Here is a 14,885-nt window from a genome sequence, read left to right as displayed (position 1 = left end):
CCAAGTTCTTAAAAACGAGAAGATACAGTGAAGAACAGGTCCAGTTGTGAAGGACAGGTCCAGGTTCTGGTATAAAGGATCAGTTCTCACCTCCAGGGTCATGTCTGCACTGAGCTGCAGCAGAGACGACCAGTTTCTGGCCGATCCATTGAAGGAGGACTCGGCCAGCAGCAGAGGGACAGTCCGATGACCCAAACCGGACTCCAGAGTCACCTGGACCACCTGCCAGGGCGACAATACCTCGTCAACAGGAAACACATCTGATCTCGTAATGTTTCAGAATAAAATCGTCTTGGAGCTGAAATGTCGTACCTTGACTTCCGCAGTAAAGCTCTCGCCCTCTTGTAGCCCGTCCTGCTCTCTGAAGCTCTCGGTGACCTCGGTGGCCTGGTCCACCCCCAGGAACCAGTAGTTACAGCCGTAGACGTTCATGACCGACCAGAGGTCACTGAAGTCCGCCTTCGACTCCAGACTCTGCTCGTCACTCTGCTTGGCCGTCATGGCGGCCGTTATTGTCTGCACCGTGTTGAGGATGAACGGAGAGATCTGCAGGACAAAGACCAAGAGTTCACCGAGTTGCTAGACTATCAATCTGATACGAGAACAACTTTTAAGTACGTCTACACATTACTTGTCCTAACTTTACTTTGATTGATTGATTTGTTTGATTGTTGTGTTTTATAGTTGAAGACATTTAAGAATAATATCTGATGAATCATATACGTATCTGATGAATCAATGTACCTTGACGATGACTTCCTCCACCGTCACAAAGCCGCTCAGTGGTTGATTTGGGTGGGTTTTGGTCTCCAAGGCGACAGAGCAGGGTCTCAACACCTATTGGACGGAGTCAGAGTAGTGAGTCGCTTTTCAGGTTTCAGCTGAAGAGGAGCTATTTCCCTGTTCGTACAGTCAGGGCCAGAATTTAAACGCAGTAAACGATAACATAAAAGCTAATATCAATACAAGATATTTTTGCATGCTATTCATAAAAACTTGAATGAATTAAGGAAGAATATGGTGACCTCCGTCATAACCAGCTGCTACATCATCACCTCGTGAGTCTGTTTGTGAGTCATCGTGGCAAAACACGGATCTATTTCTGTCTGTGGACAGAGTTTGTCTCCGCGATAGCGTCACAACGGTGCAAGATGCAGTCACGGAACTTTACAGGTGAGTAGTCGAGATTAAAATGAAGGCCGAGATAAAATGTTGAAATTCTTTTTAATAGATTTTGTTATTCATTCGTTATGTTTTAAATAGAGAGCGCCTTGGTGTAATGATGCACTACTTTTTAAGTATTTATAGCCATCTTGAAACAATCGCCAGCCCTGTTAATATCATGGCAATGGGCTCCGAGCTCCGAGCCACAAACAGGAAGTCTGTAGACAGTATTGAGAGATGAACTAACATGTTCGTGGTTTTGGTCTAAATGTGAGGTTGCATGATGATAAGAAGAAAAATACACAAAGTTTTCGTAAACCTGTAATTGGTCAGGTAGTGAGGGAGAACGCTGCAGACGGCAGCCGCTAAACAGACGAGGTCCAGGTTGAAAAATACCGAAGTTATCCTTTAACGTATGACCTGCCGTGACCCCACGTGTGCTCCTGTGATCTTACGGTGGTAACGGCTTTGTCCTCCTTGTTTTGGATGAAGGGGCATGCGAGGACCTTCAGCTCCCTCAGGTTGGCTCTCGTGTTCTGGGTACCGTCCTCCTCGGCCTGCAGGCTGAAGTCGCACTGAAACGAGGCCACGAGGGCGGGGGCGTCTGCCTTCATCAGGTTCGCCACGAACACCACCTCCGGGTCCACCACCACCGCCCGTAGACGAGTCCGGACCAGCGAGGCTGCAGAGAAGACGAGCAGAGTTTAGATTATAACAAGGTTTTAATTTCTGCAGTTTTTTTCTTTTTCATTTATTGTTATGATTAATAAAATTGATAATTTGGATACCTGAAAAAATATATTCTGGTAGTTGTTGACTGCATTCAATACAGTGGTTTGTGATCTCCTTGTTGAGAGGCTGGAGTATCGTATCAGACTGCTCTGTTTCTGTTTGTACATGCTGCTTTCTGGTATCTGCTGCTACGCAGATGACTCACAACTCTACGTCTGTTGTAGCCAGTTAGTTAAACTAAAGGTTGTGTTTGTGTTTAACTTTTACCTGAAACATTTACCATATTTTACAGAAGCGGTTTCAAACTTTGAAGGTCTCTTGGTCGTACCCGTCTTGAAGCCTGCTCGTGGCTCAGCAGTCTGTTTCAGCGGCAGTCTGTCGCTCGGTGCAGATGCGGCGGTCAGAGCCGAAGTCTGCGGCAGAGCCTGCAAGAAGAAATCTGCGACGGCCATCAGAAACTCCACGCTGGCACACAGGTAAAGTTTCTGCAGGACGGCCACCACCTCCCGTTCTCCAGCGCTCTGTCGATACGTCACGTCGATCATCGCCTCGGGGCTCTCCTCGTCTCTCCGACCGACCATCCTGCAGCCACGAGGGAAAAACAAAAACACAAGAGGAAGAGTTAAGGTGAGTTACCACAGAGGGATCAGAGAATGAAGCACGAAGGAGTTGTTCTTTTCCTTCTTCTAACATGGGGGTAACTCTGAATTAGTCAGTGTCCATCTAAACAGTTTTGATGGCACACAGGCAGACAGAAACCAGAGGTCATGTGACCATTACCGTGAGGTCACCCTCTCCATGCCGGTCCTCAGGTCGTCCAGCGTGCAGGCGCTGAGGATGGTGGTCACCTCCATGCTGCCGTTGGTCAGGATCTTCCCCGAAGTCTTCAGCAGGTGGAGGGCGAACTCGCCCAGTCTGAGGTTCTGCTGGCGCTGGAGGTCTGATGGCTGCAAGGAACAGGAACAACAATCAGACCACGAGATCCAAACAATCAGAGCGCTGATCCTGGAACAGCTGATCCTGAACCAGCTATTAGCTGTAGAAAATAATTTACCATCTAACCTTTTTATCGAGTCGAGGCAATTTTGTAGAACAGAAAGTTTAAAGTCTTAAATGAAATGTAAGATTGAATATCGGCATGAATGTCATAGATCTTGGCAAGGCTACAAGTTTCTTGTTGGATTTTGGAAGTTGAACATCAGCTCCTATAATAAGTATATTATCAACTGTGTAGCAAAAGTACAGACACTCAGACTCTTGAGGACAAAAATGTCCCATGGAAACCCATTAAAACTACAATTTTTAATCCCATTTCAATTTAAAATCATTTATTCAATTATATTAATCCAACAGTCTCGAGCCCTGGCTTCAAAATTGTACTCATTTCCACCAGATTGAGCACACACGTTTGGACATTTCTTTCCTCTTCAAGTAAGACACGTGTGTCAACAATGTTATTAAAAGCCATTACAAGTCAATTCAAATGTTATTGGTGGACTTGTAGATGGCAGCCAACTCTATCCAGGACTGTTGGACATAATAACAGGTTATTATGAAACGCAGCAGAAACATAACAACTAAAAAGGTAAAATGTCCAAAATAAAAGACAAGTTAAAAAGCTCCTAGCTTGTCTTCCACCAGCCTTCGATGGCGTCTTGGTGCATTAGGAAGAAACACACACAGAACCTTCCAGAACACTAAGAGAACCTAATCCAGGGGTCTGTATGTGGCGACTGACCTGTTTTGGGTCTTTGCTGTACAGAACAAGACCAAGAGACTCAATGTTGAAGTTAAACTTCATGGTCTCCAGAGCTTCCTCCTCTTCCTCACTGCTTACAGCCGGTTTTCCAACATCACCTGAAGTCAGAAAACACAGATAAAAAACACAAACTAATCTTGATGCATTCAGTCAGCTGTGAATCTAATATCAACAAGAATGTTTCTACATATATGAATATGATTATTAATAGAGAGACCTGTTTTGGGGCCTCCGGCTGCTCGGAGCTGCAGACTAGCCTCCTGTCTCGGGGCGGTGGGCTCCAAACTACCGGCTTCTCCCAGATTCTCCATCAGGATCCTGAGCAGCACCGTCAGGTCGTCCTGACTCAGCTCCACCTACAGGTTGAGCACAGACACTACCTTCAGTAATCAACCTCTGAGACGTTAAAGGAACAGTACATTTTCAGGTCAATCCACTTCCTTTGTCCCTGAAGATGTCTCAGATGGACATCAGGCCTAGCTTAGCATAAAGACTGGAAGCAGGGGGAATCTGCTAGCCTAGACCGTATCTGGGGGTCAAACTTTCTCTGTGATCACTCATTTTAAATGTCAATATAGTTGATCTTAAGGCAGTATTTTTGAGCCGTGATAAAATTTCACATTACAGAAAACTATAACTGAAAACACACCATATCAACACAGTATATGTGATCACAAATAGCGGTATGGGGAGGGTCTCTCTCTCTAATTACAAACACGAGAAAAAGACTATTTATTCGAAGTCACAAGTGGACGCTTCAGGGCGGGAAAAAAGGTCACCAGCTAGAACGGCACCTCAACACTGCAGAAAAACAAACTGTACCTTTGGTGGTGTACGTGATAACTGGAACAGAGGAGTTAGAAACAGGTTCATAGTTAGGGCTGGTTCAGGTTTATAGTTAGGGCTGGTTCAGGTTTATAGTTAGGGCTGGTTCAGGTTTATAGTTAGGGCTGGTTCAGGTTTATAGTTAGGGCTGGTTCAGGTTTATAGTTAGGGCTGGTTCAGGTTTATAGTTAGGGCTGGCTCAGGTTTATAGTTAGGGCTGGTTCAGGTTTATAGTTAGGGCTGGCTCAGGTTTATAGTTAGGGCTGGTTCAGGTTTATAGTTAGGGCTGGCTCAGGTTTATAGTTAGGGCTGGTTCAGGTTTATAGTTAGGGCTGGCTCAGGTTTATAGTTAGGGCTGGTTCAGGTTTATAGTTAGGGCTGGCTCAGGTTTATAGTTAGGGCTGGCTCAGGTTTATAGTTATAGACTGGTAAAGATTGTTACGTTACATGTATTTATGTATTAGCAAACCCTAAGGGTTACCAGGGAAATGGAGTGAACGGCTTGTGAGAAGACTTTTGATTTTGGTTGAAAAAAACATGAAAATACAAATTAATGCTCTTATTGTTTTTTCTTTGGCATGTGATCACTTCCTAAAAATGAGTCTAAATATGTATGGTATCACAATAATAGTCATGTATGCTTTAGTCTTTGATAATAAACCTGAAATGATTTGATGTGATTTTCTTTAATCTGTTGAGAGACAATGATACTCGATCACTTTGTTAATGTTGTGACCAGAAACTTATGGTTTCATATTCTCCTGTACATGAAAAAACCAAAGAATGAACACGTTATTTTAACTTAAAACCACCATCAGTACTGGCGCCTCTCTGGACGTGCAGAGCTGAAAGTTTTGGAGCTCATCAACTCCTCCTCCTCCTCCACCTCCTGCATCTCCTCCTACCTTCATGGGCTTCAGATCTCCATCGATCTCCACGGCAACCATCTTCTTGTACCAGGAAGCTGCCAGGTTCCTCTTAACATTTAAGTGCAGGTTCACTGGTTCCAGTAGCTCGGTGGTAGGTCGACCTGACGCCGGCTCCATACAGGTCCTGATAGACAACCAGAGTTTAACAATGCTTATTGAGTAATCATTATTAGGTCTGAATCTGAATCGACTAACTGACCTGGAGAGTTTGAGTTGGGTCAGCTCGACGTCCATGTTGTCGATGACGGCCGGCAGCGGGCATCCATCAACGGGCAGCAGAGAGAAGCTGTTTCCCACTGTGATCAGACCCAGGTCCATCACAAGTGCATCGTGGGAGGTGGAGGACTGGGGGATGATGATGAGCGGAGCTTTCAGCTTGATGTCGATGGACAGACGGAAGCTCTTCTGGGCAAAGTCACGGACGCTGGACGCCGCTTTCTCTGCCGCCTGAGCCGTCGCGGCGCTCAGAGCTTCTTTAGCTGTTTGGAAGTTGTTGGTAAAATTCTGAAAGAAAAGACATAAAACAAAAATAAAGAGTTTATTTAGGAGACAGTGGATCTCTGTGAGAGAAAACGGTTATTGATTCCTAAATGTAAATCCAGGATTAAAAGTAAAAAAAAAAATGTATTGAAAAATATCTTTATTGACCAAAAACAAAATGAATATGAACAATTAAAGCTGCGAGCAGCGATGAACGGGCCCTTGCACCTTCCCGCGTCTCGGGGGTACTGGCGGGACGCCGGCAGAAGCGGCTATAAATATCTGCGACCATCAGACAGCGTGCCCACAAGTTAGACATATTTTGCTTGGACTGTGCTTGGAATGCTTGGACTGTGTGACGCTGGAAATTATGTAGTGCAAATATTCCACCAGTTCCTGTATCCACTTTGTGACGCTAGAGAACACGCGCAAACATGCATTGTGTTGCTCTACATCAAGTATAGACCACATCATGTAAATGTCATATAAATCGGATTCAGTTTGTCACATAATGCTGTCTTCCTGTTGCCAGTAGGTGGCGCTATGACTTTGAGTGAAAATCGGCTTGGAGACATCCTCAGGCCATGACTTATCAAATATGGCAAGTTTGGGACATATTTGAGCAAGTCCAGTGGAGTTACATCAGCTTGTTGTTTAATAGCGAATCACCTACAATGGCCGCCACGTCACGGCTACGCCATTCTATCAAACGTAAAGCTTTGATTAACTTTTAATTGCAACGGTCTTTAGATTATACTGACCACATTTGAAGTGGATCTGACAAAATCCCTAGGAGGAGTTCGTTAGAGTATAGCGACTAGAAATCATGGGAAAATTCACACAAAAATCAAAATGGCCGACTTCTGGTTGGTTTTAGAGCATGGTCCCAAGAGACTTTCTTTTAAGTCTCCATGTGATACATGTCCCCACCAAATATCATATATGTACATCAAACGTAGCGCTGGGGCTGCGTTTTTGAATATTTGTAGGGGGCGCTATCGAGGCAATTTCCAACGGTCAAGCCAAAAAGCCATATGAAATATTTATTTACATCACCTATGACACCTGTGCAAAGTTACAAGGCTTGCTGAACATCCTAAGCCACAGAAAAATAAGCTTAATTTTTCATGATGAATGACGCGTTGCCACGGCAATGGGCGCCACATAAAATGAAGGTTGTTCAATGTCAGTAGACCATTTTAGTAACATTTCATCATTAATATCTTTAGATCATCCTACCAAAATTTGAAGTCGATCGCATGAATTCTGTGGGAGGAGTTCGTTAAAGTACAACGTCTGAAAACGATGAAAATTGACAAAAAAGCCAAAAATGGCTTATCTACTGTGTCGCTCTCAAGTGGTTGAATGGAATGAAAATTGTAGGGTACGTAACAATATACGATGTGCACATATGAGACAAATTTTGCGATTATAGGTTAAATGGTTTTGAAGTTATGAGTATTGAAATACAAAGCCACGCCTTATGAAGTTCATTGGTCCATATCTTCTAAACGTAATGAGATATCAAACATCTTTTGATGAAATGTTATTATATAGATCCAATATTGATCCACAGCAAATTTTGTCGCAATCGGACTCAGCGTGTAGGAGGAGGTTGCAAAAATGGGTTTTTCACAAAATTCAAAATGGCGGAAAGTTTTGGAAGGCAGAGCTTAGGGGTCCAAGAGGCTTTTTTGTAGACCTCATTTGGTGGCATGCCTGTGTAAAATTTCAAGTTAATTGGACATACTGGATGAGGGGGCTAAATTCTAGGGGGCGCTAGCGAGCAATTCTTTCATGTTCGAGCATGGGACCCATAAAATATCAAATTTTTCAGCAGTCCTGATCTTCTCACCAAATATGGGGATGTTCGGGACATGATAAAGCCCCCAAAAAGCCGTTTCATTCGAGAGAAAAAGAATAATAATAATAATAATTCCTACAGTTTCAATAGGGACCTCGCGGCCCGACGTTGTCGGTGCTCGGGCCCTAATAATAATAATAATAAACATTAGAATAACAATAGGTCCTCCGCTCCGACTACGTCGGTGCTCGGGCCCTAATAATAATTCCTACAGTTTTAATAGGGACCTCGCGGCCCGACGTTGTCGGTGCTCGGGCCCTAATAAGACAAGTCTGGCTCGGTAAAAAGAGTTGAGTAAATACATAAAACTTAATTTTATCAACAGTGTGAAACTCACCAGCAGAGACATGATGAACTTGTGCAGGTAAACCACCTGGATGCAGCCCACGTTCAGCTTGACTCTGCCGTCAGTTTTGGAGGTGTCAGCGTAACCGGTGCCCTCTGTGGCGTTAGGAGTGAGACTCATGGTGAAGCTGAACACCTCATCACCCACGATGGAGATCGCCTGAAGGACAAAAACATCAGTGATATAGGGTAGTCCAGCATCGTCTGAGTATGTCAACTGCAGTCTAAGGTAGTCCAGGGTAGTCTGATGGAGTCTAGGGTAGTATGAGGGAGTCCAGGGTAGTCTGAGGGAGTCCAGGGTAGTCTGATGGAGTCTAGGGTAGTATGAGGTAGTTCAGGGTAGTATGAGGGAGTCTAGGGTAGTATGAGGTAGTCTAGGGTAGTATGAGGTAGTCCAGTGTAGTATGAGGGAGTCTAGGGTAGTATGAGGTAGTCCAGGGTAGTCTGAAGGAGTCTAGGGTAGTATGAGGTAGTCTAGGGTAGTATGAGGTAGTCCAGGATAGTATGAGGTAGTCTAGGGTAGTATGAGGTAGTACAGGGTAGTCTGAGGGAGTCTAGGGTAGTAGGAGGTAGTCCAGGGTAGTCTGAAGGAGTCTATGGTAGTATGAGGTAGTCTAGGGTAGTATGAGGTAGTCTAGGGTAGTATGAGGTAGTCCAGCGTAGTCTGAGGGAGTCCAGGGTAGTCTGAGGGAGTTTAATGGAGTCTTGGCGTCCAGGGTGGTGTGTGTCAATCCAAGGTAGTCTCAGAGAGTCTAGGGTAGTATGAGGAAGTCCAGGGTAGTCTGAGGGATTTCATGGTGATTTGAAAGAGTATAGTGGTCATATGAGGTAATCCATGGTAGTCTGAAGGAGTCTCGGGTAGTATGAGGTAGTCCAGGGTAGTATGAGCTAGTCCAGGGTAGTCTGAGGGAGTGCAGGGTAGTCTGAGGGAGTCCAGGGTAGTCTGAGGGAGTCTAGGGTAGTATGAGGTAGTCCAGGGTAGTCTGAGGGAGTCCAGGGTAGGCTGATGGAGTCTAGGGTAGTATGAGGTAATCCATGGTAGTCTGAAGGAGTCTCGGGTAGTATGAGGTAGTCCAGGGTAGTATGAGCTAGTCCAGGGTAGTCTGAGGGAGTGCAGGGTAGTCTGAGGGAGTCCAGGGTAGTCTGAGGGAGTCCAGGGTAGTCTGAGGGAGTCCAGGGTAGTTTGAGGGAGTCCAGGGTAGGCTGATGGAGTCTAGGGTAGTATGAGGTAATCCATGGTAGTCTGAAGGAGTCTCGGGTAGTATGAGGTAGTCCGGGGTAGTATGAGCTAGTCCAGGGTAGTATGAGGTAGTCCAGGGTAGTCTGAGGGAGTCCAGGGTAGGCTGATGGAGTCTAGGGTAGTATGAGGTAGTTCAGGGTAGTATGAGGGAGTCTAGGGTAGTATGAGGTAGTCTAGGGTAGTATGAGGTAGTCTGAAGGAGTCTATGGTAGTATGAGGTAGTCTAGGGTAGTATGAGGTAGTCCAGGGTAGTATGAGGTAGTCCAGGGTAGTCTGAAGGAGTCTAGGGTAGTATGAGGTAGTCTAGGGTAGTATGAGGTAGTCCAGTGTAGTATGAGGTAGTCTAGGGTAGTATGAGGTAGTCCAGGGTAGTCTGAAGGAGTCTAGGGTAGTCTGAGGTAGTCTGAAGGAGTCTAGGGTAGTATGAGGTAGTCTAGGGTAGTATGAGGTCGTCCAGGGTAGTATGAGGTAGTCTAGGGTAGTATGAGGTAGTACAGGGTAGTCTGAAGGAGTCTATCGTAGTATGAGGTAGTCTAGGGTAGTATGAGGTAGTCCAGGGTAGTATGAGGTAGTCCAGGGTAGTCTGAAGGAGTCTAGGGTAGTATGAGGTAGTCTAGGGTAGTATGAGGTAGTCCAGTGTAGTATGAGGTAGTCTAGGGTAGTATGAGGTAGTCCAGGGTAGTCTGAAGGAGTCTAGGGTAGTCTGAGGTAGTCCAGGGTAGTATGAGGTAGTCTAGGGTAGTATGAGGTAGTCTAGGGTAGTATGAGGTCGTCCAGGGTAGTATGAGGTAGTCTAGGGTAGTATGAGGTAATACAGGGTAGTCTGAGGGAGTCTAGGGTAGTCTGAGGGAGTCTAGGGTAGTCTGAAGGAGTCTATGGTAGTATGAGGTAGTCTAGGGTAGTATGAGGTAGTCCAGGGTAGTATGAGGTAGTCCAGGGTAGTCTGAAGGAGTCTAGGGTAGTATGAGGTAGTCTAGGGTAGTCTGAATGAGTTCATGGTGATCTGAGGGATTCTGACTGACCTTCTTGTGGATGCTTTTGGGATCAATGTTGAGGACGATGAAATCTCTCAGGCGGGCTGATATATGAGTTTGTGTTCCTTGCATCAGCAAAGAGCCATTAATACCTGAAGGACACATCACAACTGGGTAAATAAGAGTTTGTGTCGACGAATGAGAGCAGACAAAAAAAACAAAAAAACAGATGTGATCCGGTACCTTGGATCTTGATGTCGGCCATATTGCAGCTCTGGTCGCACACAAGAACGTTGAAGGCTCCCAGCGTCATCATCACCTTCAGGTCGATGATGTCACTTTCGGCAGGTGACACCGGAGCGGCTGACAGGGAAAAAAAGTCTGAAGAGGTCAGAACTCCAGCAACACTTGTAGTTTAAAGAATACATTTAACGTGTTTAAACACACTTTAGTTAAAGACTTTGAGGAGGATGTTCAGACTGTTGGACCTTTTTTCTCACTATACTTGCTCATTGTGTGTGTGTGTTACACTGACTGGACTTGGCAGACACCGTCTTGTCCTCCATCTTCAGTCTGATCTCTCTCTCTGGAGACGCCAGGCTGCCAGACGACAGTGCCGCCGACAGGAAGTTGATGGCCGACAGCAGAGCCTCAGTGTGGAGCATGAGGTCGAGAGAGGTGAAAGTCACCTGGAGAGAGAGAGAGAGAGAGAGAGAGAGAGAGAATCATATCAGGAGTGTCCAATAAGAACCCACACAATATTAACTGACATGATCAGAGGAAGCTTCAATCACCAACACACGGACTGATTATCAGTGTTTGTGTGGATGGACTGTGACTCACGGTGATCATCTGCTCTGTGTTTTTGTAGACTGAGGAGAAGTTCGGCCCCGAGCGGTCAGCCTGAGGAAACACAGCCAAACAAACAGGAAGTTCAAGTTGCTCTTAGTTTTGCTCTGAGGATGTCACGATAACAGACGTTTAGTAGTTTGATAACGATTCCTGGGATTCCTCGATTCTCGATACACAATTCGATGACATCTCAACAGTTGATCAGATAACATGCAAGTTCACCTTGAAATACTGCACTTTGAGCAGCTCAGCTCCAGACTCCACAGAGGAGCTGATGAGACACAGCGGCTCGCCACTGGAGTCTGAAACAAATAAATGTACATGAATACTACTAACACCATGGAAAACAATGTAGTTCACCATAGACAACACTACAGTACAGTACTGTACATAGAAAAGACCATAACAACCCTTCCTCCACAGAGGCTCTGACCTTTGAACTCCAGACACTTCATGGTGATCTTGTCAATAAACGTTGTGGCGCACATGTCGTACTTCCTGACTTTGGTGTTGATGCCCAGGTGAGCGACGTGAAACACCAGGAAAGGTGACTCCTCCTGCTCTCTGGGCTTCTTCAGGGTCAGCAACACCTGGATGAGCAGACAGGAAGCAGAATCAGAACGCCGCCATGTTGGAGGAACAATCCGACAAAGAATAAAGTTGATCAGGACATTTTGTAGATTTGGAGACTTCGTACCTCTTTGATTTCAAAGTTCAGAAGAACGTTGACGGTGTTTTCATTCATGCCTCCGTTGGTGGCGGCCGGCGCACCGTCAGATCCCGTCTGTGACGACGACACCACCTCCACCTGCTGCTCAGCAAGATCTGCCTTCTCTGATTGGTTAAAGGGGATAATAACCAGGTTAGGCTCCACCCGTGAACTCGTTAATAGTGTCGATGCAGGTGAAACACACAACGGGGAGAGTTTGCATCAGATTTCCCATCATGCGCTGAGTGAAGTTACCTTGAGCCACCTGTCTCTTCAGGTCCATGCTGTGCTCTTTACTCCCCTCCCCGATGTTCTCCACCAGGATCTTCATCAGCACACCGAGGTCTTCTTGTCCCAGACTCATCTGAACAAACAATGGTTAAATGTCTCTTAAAGAGACGTTGTCTCGCCTTCAACAACAACAACACATGAGAGACCTACGTTGAGGGACCGGAGGACTCCCTGGACCTGGACTCCGGGGATCTCGGTGAACCAGGAAGCAGCCAGGTTCCTGGTGACGAGCAGCTCCAGGTTGAGTGGCTGGAGGATCTCGATGTCGTGGTGAGAAGCGTCTTGTCTCAGCGTGGTTCTAAAAAAAGGAGACTTCCTGTTTGTGTGTTCAAGGACGCTCAGAAACAGGAAAAACACCAAAACTCTGAATGATCAGAATACCTGGAGAGCTTCAGCTGAGTCAGCTTGACGTCCATCTTCTCCACCACCACCGGCAGAGAGAAACCCTTGGCGGGCAGCAGGGAGAAGCTGTTCCCCACCGTGATCAGACCCAGGTCCACCACCACGGCATTCTGGGAAGTGGAGGACTCGGGGATGATGATGAGCGGGGCCTTCAGCTTGATGTCCGTGGACAGACGGAAGCTCTTCTGGGCGAAGCCCCGGACGCTGGACGCCGCCTTCTCCGCCGCCTGAGCCGTGGCGGCGCTCAGAGCTTCTTTGGCCGTCTGGAAGTTATCGACGAACATCTGGAGGAAACAAATGAACGAATCAGGAGGTGAGACGACAACAAACAACGACACGATGAAAGACTCGATGTGAGGTGTTCACTGCCCGCACGGAGAGCACGCCATCATTTCTGTTTCATAAACCTTCAGATTGATAGTATGAAGCTCAGAGTCATGACAGATATGTTTCTGTATTTACATGAATCTATAATATGGAGAAAATCTTAAAATAGTTGTCAGCTTTTAAATCTGTAGGAACAAAAACTATATATATATTATTATATATAATATTTAAAAGAATAATATTCCCCACAAATATATTTTAGAATATATATATATATATATTTATAACATATATATATATATATATATATATATATATATATGTTATTAAAAGTAATATTTGTAAAAATATTTATTTTTGTTTAGTTTTTGAAACAAAAATGAAGCTTCAAGGAGTTCAGAACCGTTGGTCACGGAGGGAAGTGAGGTCACACAGGCAGAGGTCATGTGACTGACGGGGGGGGGGGGGGGGGGTAATGATGGTGGCTGAGTGAGTTAGCATAGCACTTATGGAGGAAGCGATAACTGTCACATGCTGTGCATGAAAAACATTTCCTGTATCCGTCCATCAACCTGTCAGCGTCCAACAAACACAGCGCTTGTTTCAGTGTTCTCTGCGGCCCACACGGGTGGAGATTAAAGCTTTTAAGACTTGGTTTTTCGGGGTTTTGTTGCTGTTTTTTTTTCTCCAGGTTCAGATATGATGATTTCTGCCTCAGACACTGTGATGCATTTATCAAACTGACTGACGAGGATGGAGCAGATTATAGCTGCAAAGTCTCGTGTTTTTGCACGAAGATTAAAAAAACAAACAAAAATAAAACAGGATTCTGTCAGATGAGATGTTCCTTTACTTTAAATACTTTAATACTAATCTACAGCGTAAAATAGAGCTGCACGGATTTTGTGAAAATAAATAACACAGACTAATGAAATATGAAATTTAGATAGATAAATAATATCATAAATATAACAGTAATTTATTATAATAAATTACTATTATATTTATTATAATAAATTATTATAATTTATAATAATGTATAATAATTATAATATAATTTTAAAATAAAATAATTAATGAATTATAAACTATAAATAAATTGTATATTATTTTATTATAATTAATTATGTAATAATAAATACAGATATCGATCTGTTAATAAATAAAAACAGCGACAGCTAAAATGAACAAAATGATTGTTAATGAGAGATCTCGTCTTTCTTCTGTTATGTTTTAGCGTTTGTTCCGTGTTAGGAATCAGCAGCACGTTTAGTTGATGCTGGTCAGTATAGAACCAGTAGCATGTTTAGTTGATGCTGGTCAGTATAGAACCAGTAGCATGTTTAGTTGATGCTGGTCAGTATAGAACCAGTAGCATGTTTAGTTGATGCTGGTCAGTATAGAACCAGTAGCATGTTTAGTTGATGCTGGTCAGTATAGAACCAGCAGCACGTTTAGTTGATGCTGGTCAGTATAGAACCAGTAGCATGTTTAGTTGATGCTGGTCAGTATAGAACCAGTAGCATGTTTAGTTGATGCTGGTCAGTATAGAACCAGTAGCATGTTTAGTTGATGCTGGTCAGTATAGAACCAGCAGCACGTTTAGTTGATGCTGGTCAGTATAGAACCAGTAGCACGTTTAGTTGATGCTGGTCAGTATAGAACCAGCAGCATGTTTAGTTGATGCTGGTCAGTATAGAACCAGCAGCATGTTTAGTTGATGCTGGTCAGTATAGAACCAGTAGCATGTTTAGTTGATGCTGGTCAGTATAGAACCAGCAGCACGTTTAGTTGATGCTGGTCAGTATAGAACCAGCAGCATGTTTAGTTGATGCTGGTCAGTATAGAACCAGCAGCATGTTTAGTTGATGCTGGTCAGTATAGAACCAGCAGCATGTTTAGTTGATGCTGGTCAGTATAGAACCAGCAGCATGTTTAGTTGATGCTGGTCAGTATAGAACCAGCAGCACGTTTAGTTGATGCTGGTCAGTA

At 44.5% G+C, this 14,885-nt stretch overlaps 1 protein-coding gene across 5 annotated transcripts in view; it reads right to left on the bottom strand.

The window, feature by feature from the left end:
• The window catches only part of vps13c (vacuolar protein sorting 13 homolog C), a 64,546-nt gene that overhangs the window by 22,479 nt on the left and 27,182 nt on the right, over positions 1–14,885 (bottom strand). For 3 of the 5 annotated variants that reach the window (XM_076083206.1, XM_076083202.1, XM_076083203.1), the window contains 21 exons: positions 12,546–12,850; positions 12,315–12,462; positions 12,129–12,237; positions 11,862–11,998; positions 11,598–11,754; positions 11,387–11,466; positions 11,156–11,215; positions 10,848–11,001; positions 10,556–10,675; positions 10,361–10,464; positions 8,091–8,258; positions 5,609–5,913; positions 5,386–5,533; positions 3,873–4,011; positions 3,635–3,753; positions 2,677–2,843; positions 2,177–2,478; positions 1,620–1,846; positions 745–837; positions 313–546; positions 91–222 (listed from right to left, as the gene is read on the bottom strand). In XM_076083206.1, the coding sequence (XP_075939321.1) occupies positions 91–222; positions 313–546; positions 745–837; positions 1,620–1,846; positions 2,177–2,478; positions 2,677–2,843; positions 3,635–3,753; positions 3,873–4,011; positions 5,386–5,533; positions 5,609–5,913; positions 8,091–8,258; positions 10,361–10,464; positions 10,556–10,675; positions 10,848–11,001; positions 11,156–11,215; positions 11,387–11,466; positions 11,598–11,754; positions 11,862–11,998; positions 12,129–12,237; positions 12,315–12,462; positions 12,546–12,850 (3,408 nt within the window). The remainder of the gene's footprint in view (positions 1–90; positions 223–312; positions 547–744; positions 838–1,619; positions 1,847–2,176; positions 2,479–2,676; positions 2,844–3,634; positions 3,754–3,872; positions 4,012–5,385; positions 5,534–5,608; positions 5,914–8,090; positions 8,259–10,360; positions 10,465–10,555; positions 10,676–10,847; positions 11,002–11,155; positions 11,216–11,386; positions 11,467–11,597; positions 11,755–11,861; positions 11,999–12,128; positions 12,238–12,314; positions 12,463–12,545; positions 12,851–14,885) is intronic. The other 2 variants (XM_076083204.1, XM_076083205.1) reach the window with 1 other exon arrangement.

The sequence above is a fragment of the Anarhichas minor genome, unplaced genomic scaffold (assembly GCF_050575085.1).
Source record: "Anarhichas minor isolate MPS153535 unplaced genomic scaffold, ASM5057508v1 ptg000123l, whole genome shotgun sequence".
NCBI lineage: Eukaryota > Metazoa > Chordata > Actinopteri > Perciformes > Anarhichadidae > Anarhichas > Anarhichas minor.
This window is presented reverse-complemented; position numbering and strand designations above follow the sequence as displayed.